Source organism: Onychomys torridus, chromosome 22, assembly GCF_903995425.1.
Source record: "Onychomys torridus chromosome 22, mOncTor1.1, whole genome shotgun sequence".
NCBI lineage: Eukaryota > Metazoa > Chordata > Mammalia > Rodentia > Cricetidae > Onychomys > Onychomys torridus.
Genome location: NC_050464.1, coordinates 28,660,206 through 28,678,725, shown reverse-complemented (window position 1 = coordinate 28,678,725; position 18,520 = coordinate 28,660,206). Strand labels below are relative to the sequence as shown.

Genomic DNA, 18,520 nt, shown 5'->3' with positions numbered 1-18,520 from the left:
GAAGCTCCAGCTTGGCATGAAGACCTCTTTGGGAAGACCACTCCTTTGGCTGAAAGCCTTTCCTCAGCAGCTTGCAGGGCCAATTTTGTCATAGGTGGATACTGGGCTGCCGTCACCAGGGTGGTGAGGACCTGGTCCCTCTCTGCTTTTGGAGAGGGGAACTCGGCACTGTCCAGCAGGAAGCGGGACCTTCTGGAAGAAGCTACAGGAGGGAGATGAGAGGATAAGTCTCCTCTCTTCAGCATCTATGATGACAAGCAAGCATGAGAGTCTGCCACCGGCCAGGTCCTGGACTTCTACCTGCATTCAGACTGCAAGATTCCCTGAGGTGGACAGACGTCTAAGATGGCAGGGCCACTGTTACTGGGGATGGCATACTGCATCCTTGTGAATGCAACTCGTCTATTCACTAAGAGATGCTTCTTGGGCAGAAGGGATGGCTCAGAAGACCCGGGTTAGCTTCCCAACAGCCATGTCCTTCCTGTTGACTCAAAACTGTGTGGAACTCCACTCTCAGCGCCCTCTTCTGGCCTCTTCAGGCACAGCACACAGGTGGCATATGCTCACACAGACACACACACATAAACATAAGTAAAAATAGACATTTTTTTTTTTTTTTAAGAGAAAGATCTACTTGTAACTCCCTATCAAGGCTCCTAGTGTCTTCTGGGCCATTTACAAACTTCTGCAGATGGCAGATGTGGGTCGCCTGACGTGCAGGTTCCCCACCGAGGAAGAACAAGGCAATGTTCCACCTTCTGTTTCCGCTCTCAGGCTGTAAACAAGTGCCCTTCTGTGGTTGGTTTAAGTGCCATGGCTTTTTTGGTTTGGGTTTTTTTTTTTTTCATGTCTGTGAGTTTTGTTAAAATGCCCCCAGCACAGTGCTGTCTGGCGTCCCTGAGCACAGGCTCCAACACGCAAAGAGAATAAGCGTCAGCCGAGCTCCCGTAAGGCCTGAGCTGCAGTGAGTGGAATGTCAGCAAACCAATAATATATTTTAAGCAGGATGTCTTTTAACAGAAATGCACATAAACTAAGGTGTTGATCAGTTGATAAAAATGTCATGACCAGAGGCTCGCAGAAACCTAACCTTTTATTCTCCTAGGTTCAATGTCCCCAGTTCAGCTCACAGTGTGACTCTGGGACAACAAACGTCCTTTGACTAGGACAACTCAACTGTCTATGTAACCATGACGAGATGGATCTACTCTTACAGCACTTTCAGCCTGCAGGGCCACCTGCTCCCCTGCCTGCAGGTGGTCAGTACATCTAACAGGAAGTCAGAGCGATCAGCTTCTGCTGAGTTCAGAACCAGCCTCTGGTTCTCCCGTGCGGTCCCCCACCCACGGTTCCTTGTTCCATCTGTTCTCCACAACAGAGAGGTGGGATGGTGGGGTGAGGTCAGGGATGGGAGCGGGGAGCTGAGGGGAGTAGGCAGGACTTCCGAAAGGAGCAGGTGCTGGGGCACTGATCTGTCAATGTTGTCTTTTCTCCACGGTTGTGGCTTGGGGTTTTCATTGTCTCTTACCGGATCCCTACCTGCTGGTTAACTTCCACTTTGTCCTTTGGCAAGGGCAATTGTGGATCTGAGTGATTTCAGCAAATGCCAGCCTGCCCCTCCTCACAGCTCTGTGTCCACACCATAAAGGTTTAGCAGAGGTCTGGCAGTGTTTGCTGGGCTGGGCCTAAGAACGTCAGCCAGCACCTTATATTCATTACAGCCAGAAGCAGCGCTGTTAAGTGCTACTGCCGGCAACTCCTGGCAGACAAGGACCTTGGCTCCAGGCTGGCAGTGTGGCCTCGGTTCTTTCCCACATCCCCTGCCTCTCGGTCCTAACAGCAGCCCCCAACCCAACTCCAGCACTGTCACTGAAGTTTTCACCAGCCTTCCCCAGTAGGTTTCAGAGCAATTTCCCCTTCCTGCCCCAGAAACACTGCTCCAGAGGGGTCCTGGTAACTTCAGCGGAGTTTAAACAAAGCCTTATATATGTCTTTATTCATGGCTATGGCTGGCTGGTCAAAATTCTGCCGAACCATTACCCTTCTCTGTTCCTGGCCCACCATGATGGGACCTCTATGCTCCCCCACACTTTTCCTACTAGAGTAGGATGAATCCTCTAAAATTCCACTCTTCCCGGAAGTCATCCTAGGGACTTACCTCTAACCACGCTATGAGTAAGCAGTAGGTGAAATGCTATTTATCATGTTCAATTCATATCAGTTCACTGTTTTAGAGAAACCTATTGTGACAACTCATATAAAATATAGATAGATAATGTGTCGGGCAGTGATAATGCACGCCTTTAATACCACCACTCAGGAGGCAGAAGCAGGCGGATCTGTGAGTTCAAGGTCAGCCTGGTCTACAAAGTGAGATCCATGACAGCCAGAGCTACACACAGAAAAACTCTGTCTCAAACACCAAAACAAACAAACAAAAGAATATAGATAATACAGGCGTGATGGCTCATACCTTTAATCCCAGCATTTGATAGGCTGGGGCAAGAGGATTTGAGACTACCCCAGGCTACACAGTCAGAATTTGTCTCCAGAAAACAAAACAAAAACCAGGGGCTAAGGAGATATCTCATTTGGCTTAGGGCTTTCCATGTACATATAAGGACCAGAGTTTAATTTCCAGAACCCCTATAAAAAGTCAAGCTTGGTGTTACATGCCTGTAATGCCAGCACTGGGGAGGAGGAGATAGTGGGAAGTTCCAGGGCTCTCTAGGCCAGCCAGTCCAACTTACTTTGCAAGTCTCTGGCCAATAAGAGAAAAACCAAGAACAAAATGAGTGTGGTACAGGGAGAGGAAGGCAGAAATGGATGGAAGAAACGCAGACGGAATGCGAGCAAATCAACTGATCACTCTATTCCTCCATTTCTTTCTCTGGAAAAACCAGAGGAGACTAGCAGGTAGTGCGCAGTGTGCCTGTGTGAGCCCTGTGCACACACTGTGTGGTGCAGAGGATGCAATAGTACAATGCCGCCTTCCCACTCTCCTTGTGATCAAAGAAAAAGCAGCCTCGTTTCCCAGGGAAGACAACATGTGCCTGTCCCTAAACTCTAAACAAACAAACAAACAAACAAACAAACAAACAAAACCACAGCAACTGGAGAGATGGCTCAGAGGTTAAGACCACTTGCTTCTCTTCCAGAGGACCCAGGTTCAATTCCCAGCACCCACAGGGCAGTTTACAACCATCTGTAACTTGAGTTCCAGGGGATCCAATGCCCTCTTCTGGCCTCTTTGGGCACAGGCATGCACATGGCACACAGATATGTATGCAGGCAAAACACCCATACACACGAAATAATTTAAATCCACCTTTAAAAAAAAACTACCAACCTTATTTTCCACGTGAAACAGTGTAAAAAGCTGTCACTGGATGGGTAAAACCTAAGATTAGGTTTTAGAACAGATCAGATGAGAATCTGCCCTGGCTCTATTCAAAAACATCCCTGAGTGTCCTATAAAAGCTTAAGAAACATCAACCACATGACCTGAAGGGAAGCTATGCAAAGACCACCTGGCTGTTGGGGGGCCTAGAGGCAGGGGGTCTAGGAAGCAGTTTCAGGGGGACTGTGTGCAAAGGGATCCATCTCTTCTGTGCAAAGCTAAGAACTGGCCTGCAGATACCTGATGGATCTGCCTGGTCGTCATCATCAGCCTCTCCTGCTGGTGGCAAAGAGAGATGCTCAGGACCTAGTCTTGCCCTTCCATATAGGTGTCTGGGCTCTTCCCAAGGCAGTAGCTGCATCCTCTGCTAATCTCTACAAATAACTGCACAGACTTCATGACTGGCTCTTCTCAAAGACTAAGTCGGGAAGCCTTGACCAGATGGGTTGTTTAGGAAATCTGCCCGGTAGGAAAACAGACCTCTGGACACGGAGGAAGGAAGTGTGAGAGAGAAGGGGCCAATGTGAACTCTAACAAATAAGGGCTCTTGGAGGTCACTCTCTCACCATCTAGACACGACTTCCCTAAGTGCCCACTGGGTGTGAAGCAGTGGGAACAGAGAAGTAGGATTTAGCCCTGACCATCTGGGGAAGTTACAGTCCAGCAGGGAGGCATGTGGAAACAGAAGTCTCATTTCACTCAGTAAGTCAGATTAGGCCAACGAAGAGCTGGAAGGAAGGGATCAACCTCCAGCCAAGACCAGGGAAGACAGACTAGCTCAGTCTCCTGCAGGGAAGAGGTGAAAAGGCACGCAGAAACCAGGAACCCGCTCAAGGGAATCTAGAGTGTGAGGAAAAACGCGTCAGGGAGGAGAGCTGGGATAAACAGGGCCCAGATGTCCCCAGAGTCTTCTACATGCTGAGGAATTTTGGATTCCCTAAGAAACAACCAAGACCAAGAAAAGTCACTCAACTTTTTAACTCACACAGCAAATTCAGGGAAAGCCAAGCATGGAATCCAGACCTCTGGGCTCCTCAACTCCCATCCTCTACCCTTGGAGCCTCTCAAGTATGCACAGGCAGGGAGGGGAAGAGAGCTAGCTGCCCATACAACATTCACCACCTGGAGAATGGGCAGCCAGGCCTTGGTCATCTCCACGGCAGGGAATGTGCTGTGCCAGCCTTTGGCACGGTCCCTTCCTCCAAGATCAGCCCTTCCAAGTCATTGTATTTCTCTGCAGTGGGAGTGGTCTGGGCATCTGGTCCATCCCAGAACACAGTCTCTTCACAGGAGGAAAAGAATTTGACTGTAGCAGTCCAGAAACCAGACAACGCCTGGGTCAGTCAGGGAGGCAAGTGTCAGAAAGAATTTCTGCTGTGTCGGAAGGATGCTGGCAGCAAACAGTGACCCGAGTGGGAGACCAGAGGAGACTCAAACTCCACCTGGGAGCAAGCATACAAGCCAGCAGGGGAGATAAGCTAAGCACAAAAGTATCTATAAAGCAGGCAGTGATAAGAGCGAGCCACACCGATAAAAGTGCATGCAGTTGGGGGGTTCAAGGCAGAGAGAGGAGTCCAGAGGCTGGGTGGCGGCTGCATACAAATGAAGAGGAACATCGACTATCTGCTGCCTATCAGTTGGGGCTGGTGGATGGGGCAGAGGTGAGAACCGGTAGTAGACAAAGGACAATGCTTTAGCTGTGGTCTCTTGAAGAATCTAGAACTGGGAGGCAGGTAGGCCCAAGAGTTTCAGAGATAAAGAGGGCAATGAAGGGAGGAATCTGGGATTGATTTCAAGGCAGAAGCAGGAAGGCTACTTTAAAAGGGGACAAAGCTAGAGGTCTTGATCGAAATGACATCTGCACAGAAATTGCACTTGGGATAAGCGTTTGGGATGGGGGGGAGGTGGTAGTTGTATATATCGGGGAAGGGGGACATTAAGTTTCCCTCTGGCAAGCTCCCCATCAGTCTCTCCACGGGTGGGAAAGAATATGAGGTGTGTGGAAGAGGAAAGCCCACCACACACACACACACACACACACACACACACACACACACCACACACACACACCACACATATACACACACACCACACATATACACACACACCACACACACACACACCACACATACACACACACACACACACACCACACACACACACACACACACACACACACACACACACACACACACACACACACCCTTAAGAATCTAGCCTCTCTCAGGGCATCGGGAAAGGGAGCTTTGGGATGGAGAGGGGCCACACCCCATATCCTTAGGCCCCAGTGCCCACCCAGCCAAGCGCGACTACAGGGATGCCCTGCTGTGTGGATGCAGGAGAAACCCAGCCCCTGGCTCTGCCCTGCACTTGTGCCAGCAGCCCCAGGGAGCGGTGGTCCCCCCCACCCGGGGCAAGCCCAGCCCTGCAAACACACCTACCCCCTGCCCCGCTGTGCCACTAGTCCCTGGGGGCGGGGGCGGGGGGAGGGGGTCCGTGCACCACGGAGGAATTTAGAAATCCGCATGAATAGTCCGAATGGGGAGGGTGGAGGGGGGTCCCGAGCCTCACTCGGCTCCCGCACGCGGCGTCCCGAGGGCCCCCACTCCCCGGTAGCAGGCCGCGCGCACCGCTGCCCGGCACTGCGGGCTCCCCCGGGCCCCGCGCAGGGCCGCCGTCCGCCCGCCACCGGGCCACCGGGCCACCGGGCCACCGGGCCACCCGCTCACTCACCCGCTCGAACCGGCCGCTCTTCCAGGCTCCTCGGCCGCCGCCTCAAGCCGCGTCCCGGGTAGCGCGGGCCCCACGGCCCCGGCCCGGCCGGCTGCAGCCCGTGGCCCCGCGCGCCCCCGCCGCCAGCTGGCCCCGCGCGAGCGTCCGAACGGCGGCGGGCATGCTCCGGGCCGGCGGCGGCGGCGCACGTGCCGGCGCGGGACTCTCGGGCCGCCGGCGGCCGCTGTGGCCTCTGTGAGCGCGGGCTGAGGGTGGCGGAGGCGGGTGGGGAGGTGGATCGCGGGGGAGCCGGAGCCGGAGCCGGGGCCGGAGCCGGGGCCGGGCCGGGCTGGAGCGCTTCTGAGCCGCGGCGCCGCCGCCGTGCCCCACGCGCCTCAGCGGCCGCTGCCTCCCGCGCGCGCCGGCCCGGCTCGCATTCCCTCAGTGGCGGCGGCGGGCGGCGCCTCCTCAGGCCGCGCGGGGGAGCGGCGGGGGCGCGGCGCGGAGGAGCCCGGGCCGCCCGCCCGCCCGCCTGCGCCGGAAGAGCCGCTCCGACTCTCGGCCCCGCACCGCCCCGCGGCCCGCGCGCTCGCGGAGGGACCCGGCCGGGGAGCTGGCGAGCGGGCGAGCGGGCGGCTTCGGGAGGTTTGGTGTGTTTGTGTGTGTGTGTGTGTGTGTTTGATGGAGAACTCCTCAGGAGTCAGAGGACACGCTGGGAGGAAACCGTTCGCTATGGCGAACGCGAGCCCAAGCCAGCCACGGGACGCTGGGAACAGCGGGGCCGGCCGCGCGCCGAGTCCGGGTGGAAACCCGGGCTCTCTGCCTACGGCCGGCCGTCGAGTCCTTGGCCCAAGACCCCGGGCGGGCGGGAAAAAGTAAAAAGGCCGGTGTGGGCCATGGGCAGAGGGAGTCGTGGCCGCCTGCCGGCGTGGCGTGTGCGGCTCGGGGTCCCGCCTCCCGGAGAGCAGGGATCGCGTCCAGAAATTGCTTCGTGTCCTGACGCACCTCTCTCCCCGGTAGGACGCTCCCTACGGCTGCCACATTGGTGAGAGTCACAGCAGAGGGGAAGGGTGCTTGTGGCTTTGCACAACGACAGCCCTGTTCGTCAAAAGTTTGCGTCATGGAACTAGAAAAGAGCACACACCGAACCAACACCTAGCGATGGCGGACCACACGGCTCCCCCGTGACGCGGCCCCGAGCCGGTGTCCCGGGCGCCAGGAGCAGAGAGAGGACCACACTAGGTGCTCATCCCCCGGGGCGGAGTGGAGACTGGGAGGGCTGAGGAAGGCGGCTTACAGGGCGTGTAAAGACGAGAGAAGGTGTTCATCACATACCTCAACCCTGGAGTCACCCAAAGGTGCCCTGAGGTCTTTTCAGACACAGACTCATCTCCCGGGTGAGGCTCTTTATTAATATATTTAGTATTTCCGCGACTGTTAACCAACTCCTGGAACCTGAAGGCCATCATTAAAAGCTGGCTCTCACTGCCACTATGAATAAACTCACAGATACCACGAGACGGCTCATATCCACAAGTATTTATTGAGTGCCCAGATGCAAGGTGGAAGATGACATGGTCCCTGCTCTCATGGGGCATACAACTTCATCACTCCAGTGTTTGACCATATTTTACAAAGCCACTATGACAAGCACTTGCCCCACCATCAGCAGCACTGTAGAAGCAACTGTTTCTCCCATTATGGGGTCACTGCTACAGTGAGGGTATCCAGTGTGAGTAAAATACGGTTACCTCTGAAGTCTTCTTAGAGTGAAGGCATGGTAGGTAATGTTCAGCAAATGCAAAGTTATGGCTTGATTCCTCATGTATCTGAGGTCTCCAGTGAAATAAAGGGAGAATCAGGCAGGAAGGACTTTTAGTGGGGTCCTAAGAGCGCTGGACTAGTTTGACAAGGTATTAAACGTCCACATTCTCTTGGCAGGGCAGGAAATCATTTCTGGCAAAATCTGGGCAATACCAGGGTTTAGCCAGACTATTCAAAAGTGTGCATGACCCACCGCTGAATGATCTCCGTTGATGACTCCTGCGGGTCTCTACATGCCACTTACTCTTGTTAAGGTTCTTAAAGACTTGCAGCACAGAGTGGCACATTTAAAATTAGTGGAAACTGTCCTTGAGTCACGTGAGACCAAAGACGATGACAATGTCTGATTTTACTACATATTTGGGTGCAGGCTTCAAAGGACAAGCAGCATTTGGCAAAGCACCTGGCTTTTCTAGGTCAAAAGGGTTCCCACTAGTCTCTTGGTGGTTGTAAATCCTTATAAATCTAAGGCTCAGTAGCAGGCACCTCTTCCAGATGGTCCAACCTCATTAGAGGTCTAATTGTGAAACATTTTAGGGGAAAATTATTTTTGTTGCACTAGCAATAAACTATAGTGGAAAAAAGCCAATATTTATGTCCAATGATTCCCTTCCATCCATTGAGATAAAAATGATTTCTGAATTTACATTTGATGGGTTAATGTTTTACAATTTTCAGTCAACCAATAAATAACATACTGAGGAAATTCATTTAAAATCCAAGAAAACTCTTGATTTTATCAAAGAGCAAAGACAACCCAAACCATCTAACACAAATGACAACCCAATGTAGTGGCTGGGACAAAAGCGTCAACTCTCAAAAGACATCCCTGGGTCGGGAATACAGCTCAGCAGGGAGTTGTCTAGCATGTTCCTGGCCCCTGCATGCCTTAAACAAAATCACTGTCGCCAAAGCCCAGTAACTGGTGAACCTGAAACGCGCTGTTTGGTGCACACCAGCACCGATAGGCCTCTCGGCCTCCTATCATTTGGTCTTTAAAGTGGGGAAAGCCAGCCTGGGCCAGGGTGTGACCCGGGCTGTCTGGCTCCGAGTCTCCCTTCCCCAGCAGAGGCGCATTATCTAAAGCTAATGCCTCATCTGGAGCCAGCCCTAGCTCTAGACTGGCGGGAGAAGGAGCAGATCTCCACAGCAGCAGAGTTACTTTCTATGTACATTTTAAAAGGCACTTCCCAGAAGCTGCAGACTCACTGAGGTTTTTTATTTTCCTAGCTGCAGCACAACCCAGCACAGAAACAGTATGCCTCCCTTGGAAAGTAGATGCTCTTTAAGACACCCCCCCACCCCTACCTTCCCCACTTTTAGGCTAACTTGATTTTTATTCAAGTGTCTATAAGATATGGAGAGGGCGGTTACAAGAATTTTCCTTGGTGTCTTTCTTCATAGCTATGAAGACGAATAAAATTTCTTTTTCAAATAAGTAATTGATAGTTTAAATCTATTACACACTTCAAAACCAAAGCATATGCTTTCTGAGAAGCACAGAAGATGTTTTGATGGAACTTAATGCCTTTTTTGGAATAAGCCAATTATAGGCACCTAAGAAGATAACTCCTTGGCAAGATAAAGCTACCACCTCTTCTGAAGTGGCAATTTCCTGCTTCTTGAGAATGAATGTAGTAGACTGTACAAAAGGAGAGAACAATGAGATATACAAAAACACCGTTAGCTTGTTCAAGTTGTCTTGTTTGTTGGTGCTGGGAGAGAATCTGTGCCCTCCCATGCAAGGCAAGCACTCTACCACTGGGCATATTATACTCCAGCTCATTAGTCCTGCATGTCATATAAAGGGGCACCTAAAAAAATAGTCCATCCCCTTACAAGCTCGAGATACAAGCTGTACATGAGCTTGATTAAAATTAACCTTGTTTTACTGTAACATAATTTTTGAAAGGCTAAAAGAAAAATCAAGAATAAAGGCACTTGCTTCTAATGATAAGAAATCCTGACTAAGTCTTCAACTGGTTACTGAATGTGAATTCAAAGGTTCAGTCCTATCCCAAGTGGCCCCTCCTACCTGAGAGTCCTCACACATAGAACATTGCCAGGTAAAGCTTTGGGGAGAAAATGTTCAAAGACCACCTGGAATCCTGCTGAGGCATACACACCTTAATGGAATTGCTGGGATGTCCTGGTTCGTTGTAAATATACATGAAGAGCTACATACACAGAAAGGACTCAGAGGCAAACCAAAATAAAAAAAAAACCTGAGCACTAGCCCTGGAAATCAACTATGAGAACTCAGATGAGTGAGTCTATTTGCAGATTCGGTGCTGGGTTCGGACTGGTCACCAGAAAGTGAGTGGGTGAGCAGTACAGACATTACCAGCAGTCCTAACACAAACAGGATACTTGCTGCTCCTAGATCGGAACAGCTTCTCCTACCCACACAGTGCTCTTAGAGAGAGCTAGGGAATGCCACCCGTGTGGTGGGCTACAGTCCGCAGCAGGACCCTGGGAAAGACAGCATGCTCTATCTGGACACATCCTGTCCTTTATCAGGTAGAGTGGTCTGAGTCCAGACCAGCAGTTACTACAGCAACTACCGTGCAAGTATTTTCTTTTCAGCAAGGGTGGAGTGGTAGGTCGGGTGAGGTTAAGGGGGTGAAAATATCTGGACGATGACTTTGGGAGCTGAGCTTTATGATCACTAGAAACTGAGCTACCCTGGAAAGTTCTGACATAACTTGAATCCTGGATGATGGGCAGAAAGCACCAGCTCTCCAGCTGCTTTCTCCCATCTCTAATGGTTTTCTTTCTTTACACATGAAAATAGTTTTAGGAAAATCAAACAGGTTACATCTGTGTAGTTTTTAAACTAATTGTTTTTATGTTTAACTACTCCTTAGGGGGTGAATGTGCCAGAGTGTGTATGTAGACAACTTGTGGGAGTCCTTTCTCTCTCTCTGACGCGTGGGTCCTGGGACTCAAAACTCTCCTCAGGCTTGGTGGCAAGTGCTTTGACCCGCTGAGCCATCTTGCTGGCCTAACTGTTCTACTATTCACTGCAAGGCATGTGTTTCACATAGGAATTGTGTTACCATTTCTAAAAGACTTCTACAGAATCTAAATGCAAATTATACTGTAACTTTTTAATAGTCTATCCTTATGGAAGCTGTTAAGCATTTATTTTAAAAATGAATTATATTTACAATGTAGAACAAGTTTATAAAATCCGTGTGCAAAGTTCATTGTAAAAGGATAACACTATTTCCTTAGCAACAAGCCTCCTCCTGTTTACATTTCCTTATTGTTGATAGAAATTGAAGACATACACTATTTAAAAATAATGCTTTTTAAATAGTAAAATATACAAGAGGTTCCTGAGCATAACAAAAATATCTTGAAAATATGTGTCCATTTGAAGTATAAAATACCAAGTGTAAGAATAACATGATTGTAAAACTACTGTCTGAAGTCTTATAAACAGTACAAAAGAGCCTGCCTTTTTCTGAGTGCATGACTGTACATCAGCGCAGACAAAAACGTCTCAACTTTAATGACCACCAATCTCAAAGGTTTGCAGAGCTGCGCAAGACATGAAACTTCTTGAGTGTCATTCGAACTGAACCCAGTTCACGATTGATCCTTTCCAAACGATCTTCCAAGGCTTCCTAGGTAAAGTAACGGGAAAGACGTCATGAGAAGCCACACCAAGTCCTCTGGTCTAAGGCAAATGCCGCCTATAGACGCTTGAGTAGCAGGAGAGCAAGAACGGACATCAAAACAGCAGGCTTTGCTTTCTACAGAAATCATCCTACTGACACGGTTTGTCTTTTTGTTCGTTTGTTTTGAGGCAAGGTTCTCTGTGTAGCCCTGGCTGTCCTGGATCTCACTCTGTAGACCAGGCTGGCCTCGAACTCACAGAGATCCGCCTGCCTCTGCCTCTTGAGTGCTGGGATTAAAGGCGTGCGCCACAACTGCCTGGCCAACATTATTTTTCTTAAACTGAACAACGAATCAGCTTCTCGGTATGGCACTTTAAGACTCATTGGTCTGGGGTTGGGGATTTAGCTCAGTGGTAGAGCGCTTGCCTAGCAAGGCCCTGGGTTCGGTCCTCAGCTCTGAAAAAAAAAAAAAAAAAAAAAAAGAATCATTGGTCTGTTTGGCACTCTTGGCATGTAAGAATTCTGCACAGTAGTGCAGCCACAAGCAGGGGTGGTGGTGATGACCCGAGATCAGTATTTTGGAGCCTAAATGTACTTCCACGAGTCACCAGATCAGTGTGCATATTAGATGTAGCAGTAGCCACGTACACATATTCCAAATAACCTGATAAACACTTCTCCCTGAAAAACATTATCGAAGATAGGCATGGTGACACACGCCATTAATCCCAGTACTTGGGAGGCAGAGGCAGGTGGAATGTGAGTTCAAGGCCAGCCTGGGCTAGAGGACAAGTTCCAGGACAGCCACAACTACAATGACAAACTCTGCCTCAAAACAAACAAAAAAAGAAAAGAAAGAAAAAAATTAGTGAAGACTTGATGAAAACAGATTTCACAATTACAATGAAGAAGAGTTAATGTACCTGGGATATATATTTATCATTCTAGATCACTTATTCTGTATTGACACAAATGGTATCCTGACATAGAATTTGATTCTCCCCTTCCTCCCAGGACAGGGTTTCTCTGTGTAGCCCTGGCTGTCCTAGAACTTTAGAGCAGGCTAGCCTCTAACTCAAGAGATCTGCCTGCCTACCTCTACCTCAGGAGTGCTGGGGTTAAAGGCATGCACCAGTACCACTCAGTTTAGAACTTGAAATTTTTACATTTAACAATTTAGTAAAAGGATTGACTATCCACTGTAGAACCCTTGAGAAGACAGAGGAGCAAAAGGAAGGACCACCACCTTCTTCCTGTTTCTCTTGCATATATGCATATCCTTTTTAGAAAGGAAAAACCCAGAATGGAACGTTTCAAACACTGTTTCCTTTGAACTTTCTTGGCATATTATAAAGTATCTTCCAACAATATCCTCCTAAATTAATGTACAATATTCCTTCACAAGTAACACGTTTAACCAGGAATCTTGCAGGAGAAATGTAGGTTGCTTCTAATTTGGGACACTATAAATAAGGCCACAGTACATTTCTTAAACATCTTCCTTTGCAGTATCTATAAATACTGCCTTTGCAATCACTGGCAGACAGAAAAAGAAGAAGTGCTTCAGTTCAAAGAAATGCAAAATAAATTCTGCATTCCAGAAAGTCTGTGATGATTTCTACTTGCATTGGCATTGTCTACGTTCTATGAATTGTTTCTAAAAACAAAGCAAACACCGGATAATTGGACATGGTGGTGCATGCTTATAGTCCCAGAACTAGTGAAGCTGAGGTAGGAAGCTGATGAATTCAAAGCCAGTCTAGGACCTGTCTCAAAGAATCCCAAAAGAAACAAAAACTTTAAAAACTGTATTAGCAGGATATTTTATTTTTCTCTCTTTTCATTAACACTAGTCTCTGTAGGGGAGACTACAGAGATGGAGAGACGGCTCAGCAGTTAAGAGCATTTCCTGCTCTTGCAGAGGACCTGGGTTTAATTCCCAGCACCCACATGTTGGCTCACAATGGGCTGTAACTCTGGTTCCAGGGGATATGATGCCCTCTTCTGGCTTCTTTAAGCACAAGGCACACATGTAGTGCACAGACATATAAGCGATGCACAGACATACATGCAGACAAAACCTTCATACATATGAAATAATTTTTTAAAGGACTAAAAATAAATAAAGACAAGTTTCAAGTAGTCTATGCCAATGCTGAATTCAATATTTGGCTGGTGATGACCTTGAAATTCTGAACCTGCCTCCATCTCTCAAATCCTGGGACGAGAGAGAGAGAGAGAGAGAGAGAGAGAGAGAGAGAGAGTGTGTGTGTGTGTGTGTGTGTGTGTGTGTGTGTGTTTTACTGGGGACTGAACACTGGGCCTTGCATATACCAGGAAATGTTCTGCCACCACTGAACCACACCTTCAGCCCTTACACCCAGTTTTGTGTGGTGCTGAGGATGGAATCCAGGCCTTTATATAATAGGCAAGTACTCTACCAACCTAGCCACATTCCCAAGCCATTTTATTTTCTGAGACAGAGTCTACGAGCCTACCCTGGCCTCCAGATTGGGATCCTCCTGCCTCAGCCTGCAAAGTGCAGGGATGGCATATGACGTGGGCCGCCATCTCTGCTTCAGTGTGTGGATCTTAAGAACAGGATGGGGTTGGGCAGTGGTAGCACACACCTGTAATCCCAGCACTTAGGAGGCAGAGGCAGGAGGATCTCTGTGAGTTCGAGGCCAGCCTGGGCTACCAAGTGAGTTGAGTTTCAGGGCAGCCAGGGTTACACAGAGAAACTCTGTCTCGAAAAACCAAAAGAAAAAAAAAAAAAAAAAAAAAAAAAAAACAGGATGGGTAGTATTTTTGTTTGTTTCTGTGCAGACCTGCCTGTCCTGGAACTCACTCTGTAGACCAGGCTGGCCTCCAACACATAGAGATCCACCTGCCTCTGCCTCCCAAGTGCTGGGACTACAGGCATGTGCCACCACCACTGCTCAGCAAAGATGGGCGTTCGTTCTTTCTTTCTCTCTCTCTCTCTCTCTCTTTCTTTTTTTTTTAAAGATTTTATTATTTATTTATATATGAGTGCTCTATCAGCATGTATGACTTTATGCCAGAAGAGGGCACCAGATCCCACTAGAGATGGTTGTGAGCCACCATGTGGTTGCTGGGAATTGAACTCAGAACCTCTGGAAGAGCAGGCAGTGCTCTTAACCACTGAGCCATCTCTCCAGCCCAAAATGGGCGCTCTTTATCACTGGCACTGGAGATAAAAGCCAGCACCTTGTGCATGCTACACAGTTAATGTCCACAGTGCTACTGCAGAGTGGGGCTGGCCACTGTACAACTCTGGGCCCAGTTTCACTTATGTACATCCTCAATCCCCTTTTGCTGCTTCTTACCTTCTTCGTGAAGTAACTTATGTGAAGAGAAACTAATGCCCTTTCAGAAGTCTTGTAAGGACAGAACAATAATGTTCAGTATATAAAACACACTAAGGATTCCACACTGATTTAGAATTAAAGTATTGCCACATTTTCCCTGTGAGTTTTCTATGTAGAGTCTTATAAATTATTCAATAAAACATTTCAGAACGGGGATGGTGAGAGGGATGAGTAATAAGATTACTTGCCACCAACCCTCACAACCTGAGTTTGACCCCTGAGATCCAAGAAAAGATGGAAAGAAAGAGCCAACTCCACAATGTTCTCCTTGGACCTCTACATACGGCACATGGCATGTGCATGCCTCACTAACATATACACATATATACACAATAAGTAAAATCAATTTAAAAATTTCGTGGATGTGAGGACGATCTGGCTGGCTAAGCATGTGTCTCCGTCTCTTTCCTCCCTCAATGCTCTATGTGCAGCCCTTCCAAAACTGCACATTTATTCAGAGGACAACCTTCTCCAAATAGAGAAGGACCAGTGTCCCACTGAGATTGTGAGCAGCTGAGGTCCCCCTGTGATAACCTCCCAATAAGCTCTCAAAAGCAATTTTGTTAGGACTCTGGAGAGATGGCACAGAGGTTAAGAGCATTGCCATGTGGGTGCTGGAAACTGAATTGACCTCCACAGATACCAGGCACTTACGTGCTGCACATACATATAGATAAAACAGAAAAATGCACACAGGCCACATGACCTGCCCATCTGCTGCTGAATATGGAATGGCATCCCTCTAGCTGGCCTTCCAGCCTCCACAGTCATTCCTTCTGCAAAGCACACCTGTTCTCAGGTGCTTACTAGATGGAAGGGGTTCAGAAGTCATTAACAGATGGTGTGGAGGGGGACAAACAATCCGACAAGGAGGCAGCACTCACTCAGCAATGTAAAATCTGTCACAGGTATCCTGCTGTGCGGAGGGTGGAGCCCCATGGGGGAGCACCTCCCTAGCATGCCCACGGCCCTGAGTTTTGTCACCAGCATCTTACCAAACAACAAAAGGTATGCTATTTGCTACCATGAACACCATTTTCTTAAAGTCTTAAGGCAAAAATTAATTTTATTCCTGACAGCAAACATGCAGTTACAGAATAACTATAATCATCAAATTCTGACTGCTGCTTCAGTAGTTGTGGTGCGTGAGTGAGAATGGCCCCATAGGCTCTTACATTTGAGTACTTGGTCCCTGCTGGTGGAACTGTTTGGAAAGGATGAGGAGGCGGGGCCTTGTTGGAGGAAGTGTGTCATGGACGACAGGAGCCATGAAGTTACCCAAGCTTCTTGCCATCCCCACTGCACTCTCTACTTCCAGTTTAGTGCTTGAGAAAGCTCTCAGCTGCTGCTCTAGCTGTCTACCTTTCACTTTGCCATCACAGACTCTAACACTCTGAACTGTAAGCCCAGATGATTGCTTCCTTCTCTAAGGTGCCTTGGTTGTGGTATTTTATCACAACACTAGAAAAATAACTAACACAGTGAGCCATGCCCTCAGGTGCTTCTTCTCCCCACCCCCGAGACAGGGTTTCTCTGTGTCGCTTTGCACCTTTTTCCTGGAACTCACTCTGTAGACCAGGCTGGCCTCGAACTCACAGAGATCCGACTGGCTCTGCCTCCCGAGTGCTGGGATTAAAGGTGTGTGCCGCCAACGCCCGGCATCAGGTGCTTCTGAGAGCACTCATCTATCCAGCCTCTGAGGCAGCTCCCAGCTAAGCTGTCTCACCTGATTTAGTCTTGTTTGTAAAGTGATTCTTCCTCCAGGAGAAGGCATCCGGCTTAATGCTGCCTCAATCTGTTAATGAGAGAAAGTATTCAAATAAAAACAAAAGAATTCTAATTACTGGGAGTGAGCTTTCTGACACAGAAGAGAAAGAAAAGATTTCAGTTTAGCATTTTCTTGTCCATTTTGGCTTACCGTAAGTTCCCTCCATTCTCAGTAACAATAGTGTAGCTCAAAGACATTTCTAGCACAGTTCTGGAGCCCTATGTACCATACCCAAGGCTAATTCCCTATGACAAGTTTGACACAATGATGTCCTTTGTGGCACTTTAAATAAGAATGGCTCCCACAGGCTCATATATTTGGATGCTTAGTCATCAGCAGTGGCAGCACTTGAGAAGGATTAGGAGGTGTGGTCTTGGTGGAGGAAGTTGTATCAACAGGGATGGGCTTTGTGGTTTCCAAAGTCCAAGCCAAGGCTAGAGTTGTTCTTCCTACTGCCACGGATCCTACTGCTACTTCTCCAGCACCTTGCCTGCATGCGTGCCCCCATGATGATAATGCATGCTCCCTTGCCATGATGACAGTGGACTAAACCTCTGGAATTATTAAAAAAAATCCCCAATTGTTTTCTTTTATAAGCGTTGGGGGGGGGGGGGGTTTAGCTCATTGTTAGGGTGCTTGCCTAGAAAGCACAAGGCCCTGGGTTCGATCCTCAGCTCCACAAAAAAAAAAAAAAAGAATTGCCTTGGTCATGGTGTCTCTTCACAGCAATTGTACAGTGACTAAGACATACTTCCTTTTTTTTACTTTTTTTCTGTTAGTGGTTTGTTTGGAGACAGGTCACACAATATAGCCCAAGTTGGCTTGCAACTTTGATTCTCCTGCTTTAGCCTCCAAAGGGCTGAGACACAGGCACATGCTACCATGTCTAGCTCAGTAACTCCCTTCTGACTATTCACTAGATATAAGCATTAGGTTCAGAAAAAGTTTTGTTTTTTTTTTTAATTTTGTTTGTTTTACCTGGTCTTTTTCTTTTGTGAGTTCATCAAAGAATCGCTCCGTTTCTGCTAGGGTCCTAATTTTTGCTGTATATTCAAAATCGTTACCCTGTGGCGCTGCTGACACCGGCTTGCACTGCTCCAGGCTAACTGATTTACTCTTCTCCCAGGCTTGTCTCGCGGACACTTTCCTCACTCCATTTGGCAAGGGTGCAGGACAAGAGCTATGATTAACAGGGCTGTCACTGGCTTTCTCTGAATACTTTTTTTCTGTCAGAAAAGAAAAAAATTTCTTATGTCCCTACTAATTTTTCTAATAGATTGAATACATATTAATATCTTGCTCAATCTCACTTCTTGAAAGGAACAGCTATATGGCCTAAAACATAATAAGAAAAGAAGCATCTTTTCTTTCTTCCCCCAGGCCAGTTTCTCCAGACAGTCTCACACTACTCCAGGCTGCTCTGGAACTCACTAAGTAGTCCAAAATGGCCTCCAAGTCACAGAAGTCGTAGCAATGCTCCTGCTGAAGTGTGCTGGGACAAAAGATGTGAGCCACCACCCCAGTTAAAGAATATTTACAGTAACATTATTAGGACCTACCCAAGTGACTTCATATACCTTATCAATTTATTCTAGGCTTAAAGTTTTTCAATGGAAATCACCCACAGCCTGAGCAGCTTCTCAGCTACAGTGTAAGAGGGAGCCGTGGAGCATCGTCCTGGGGATGTTAATCAGCACCCCACGCCTCCGCTTCCCAACCTGCCCAAGAGCACACATACAGCAAGCTCAGGCAGAGGTGTTCTTCAGAGCCTTGCAAAAACACCGGAGTCTTGGAAAACAAA

General features: G+C 48.3%; 2 protein-coding genes across 7 annotated transcripts in view; both read right to left on the bottom strand.

Moving 5' to 3' along the window:
• Positions 1-6,608, bottom strand: part of Pitpnm2 (phosphatidylinositol transfer protein membrane associated 2) — a 132,127-nt gene extending 125,519 nt beyond the window's left edge. For all 6 annotated transcript variants that reach the window (XM_036171729.1, XM_036171734.1, XM_036171733.1 and 3 more), the window contains exon 1: positions 6,134-6,608. The gene's annotated coding sequence lies outside the window, so the exon portion shown is untranslated. The remainder of the gene's footprint in view (positions 1-6,133) is intronic.
• Positions 6,609-10,893: 4,285 nt separating this feature from the next.
• Positions 10,894-18,520, bottom strand: part of Mphosph9 (M-phase phosphoprotein 9) — a 54,386-nt gene continuing 46,759 nt past the window's right edge. Inside the window, 3 exon segments of the mRNA XM_036171737.1 lie at positions 10,894-11,568; positions 16,678-16,746; positions 17,698-17,945. Of these exon segments, the coding sequence (XP_036027630.1) occupies positions 11,467-11,568; positions 16,678-16,746; positions 17,698-17,945 (419 nt within the window). The 3' untranslated portion in view covers positions 10,894-11,466.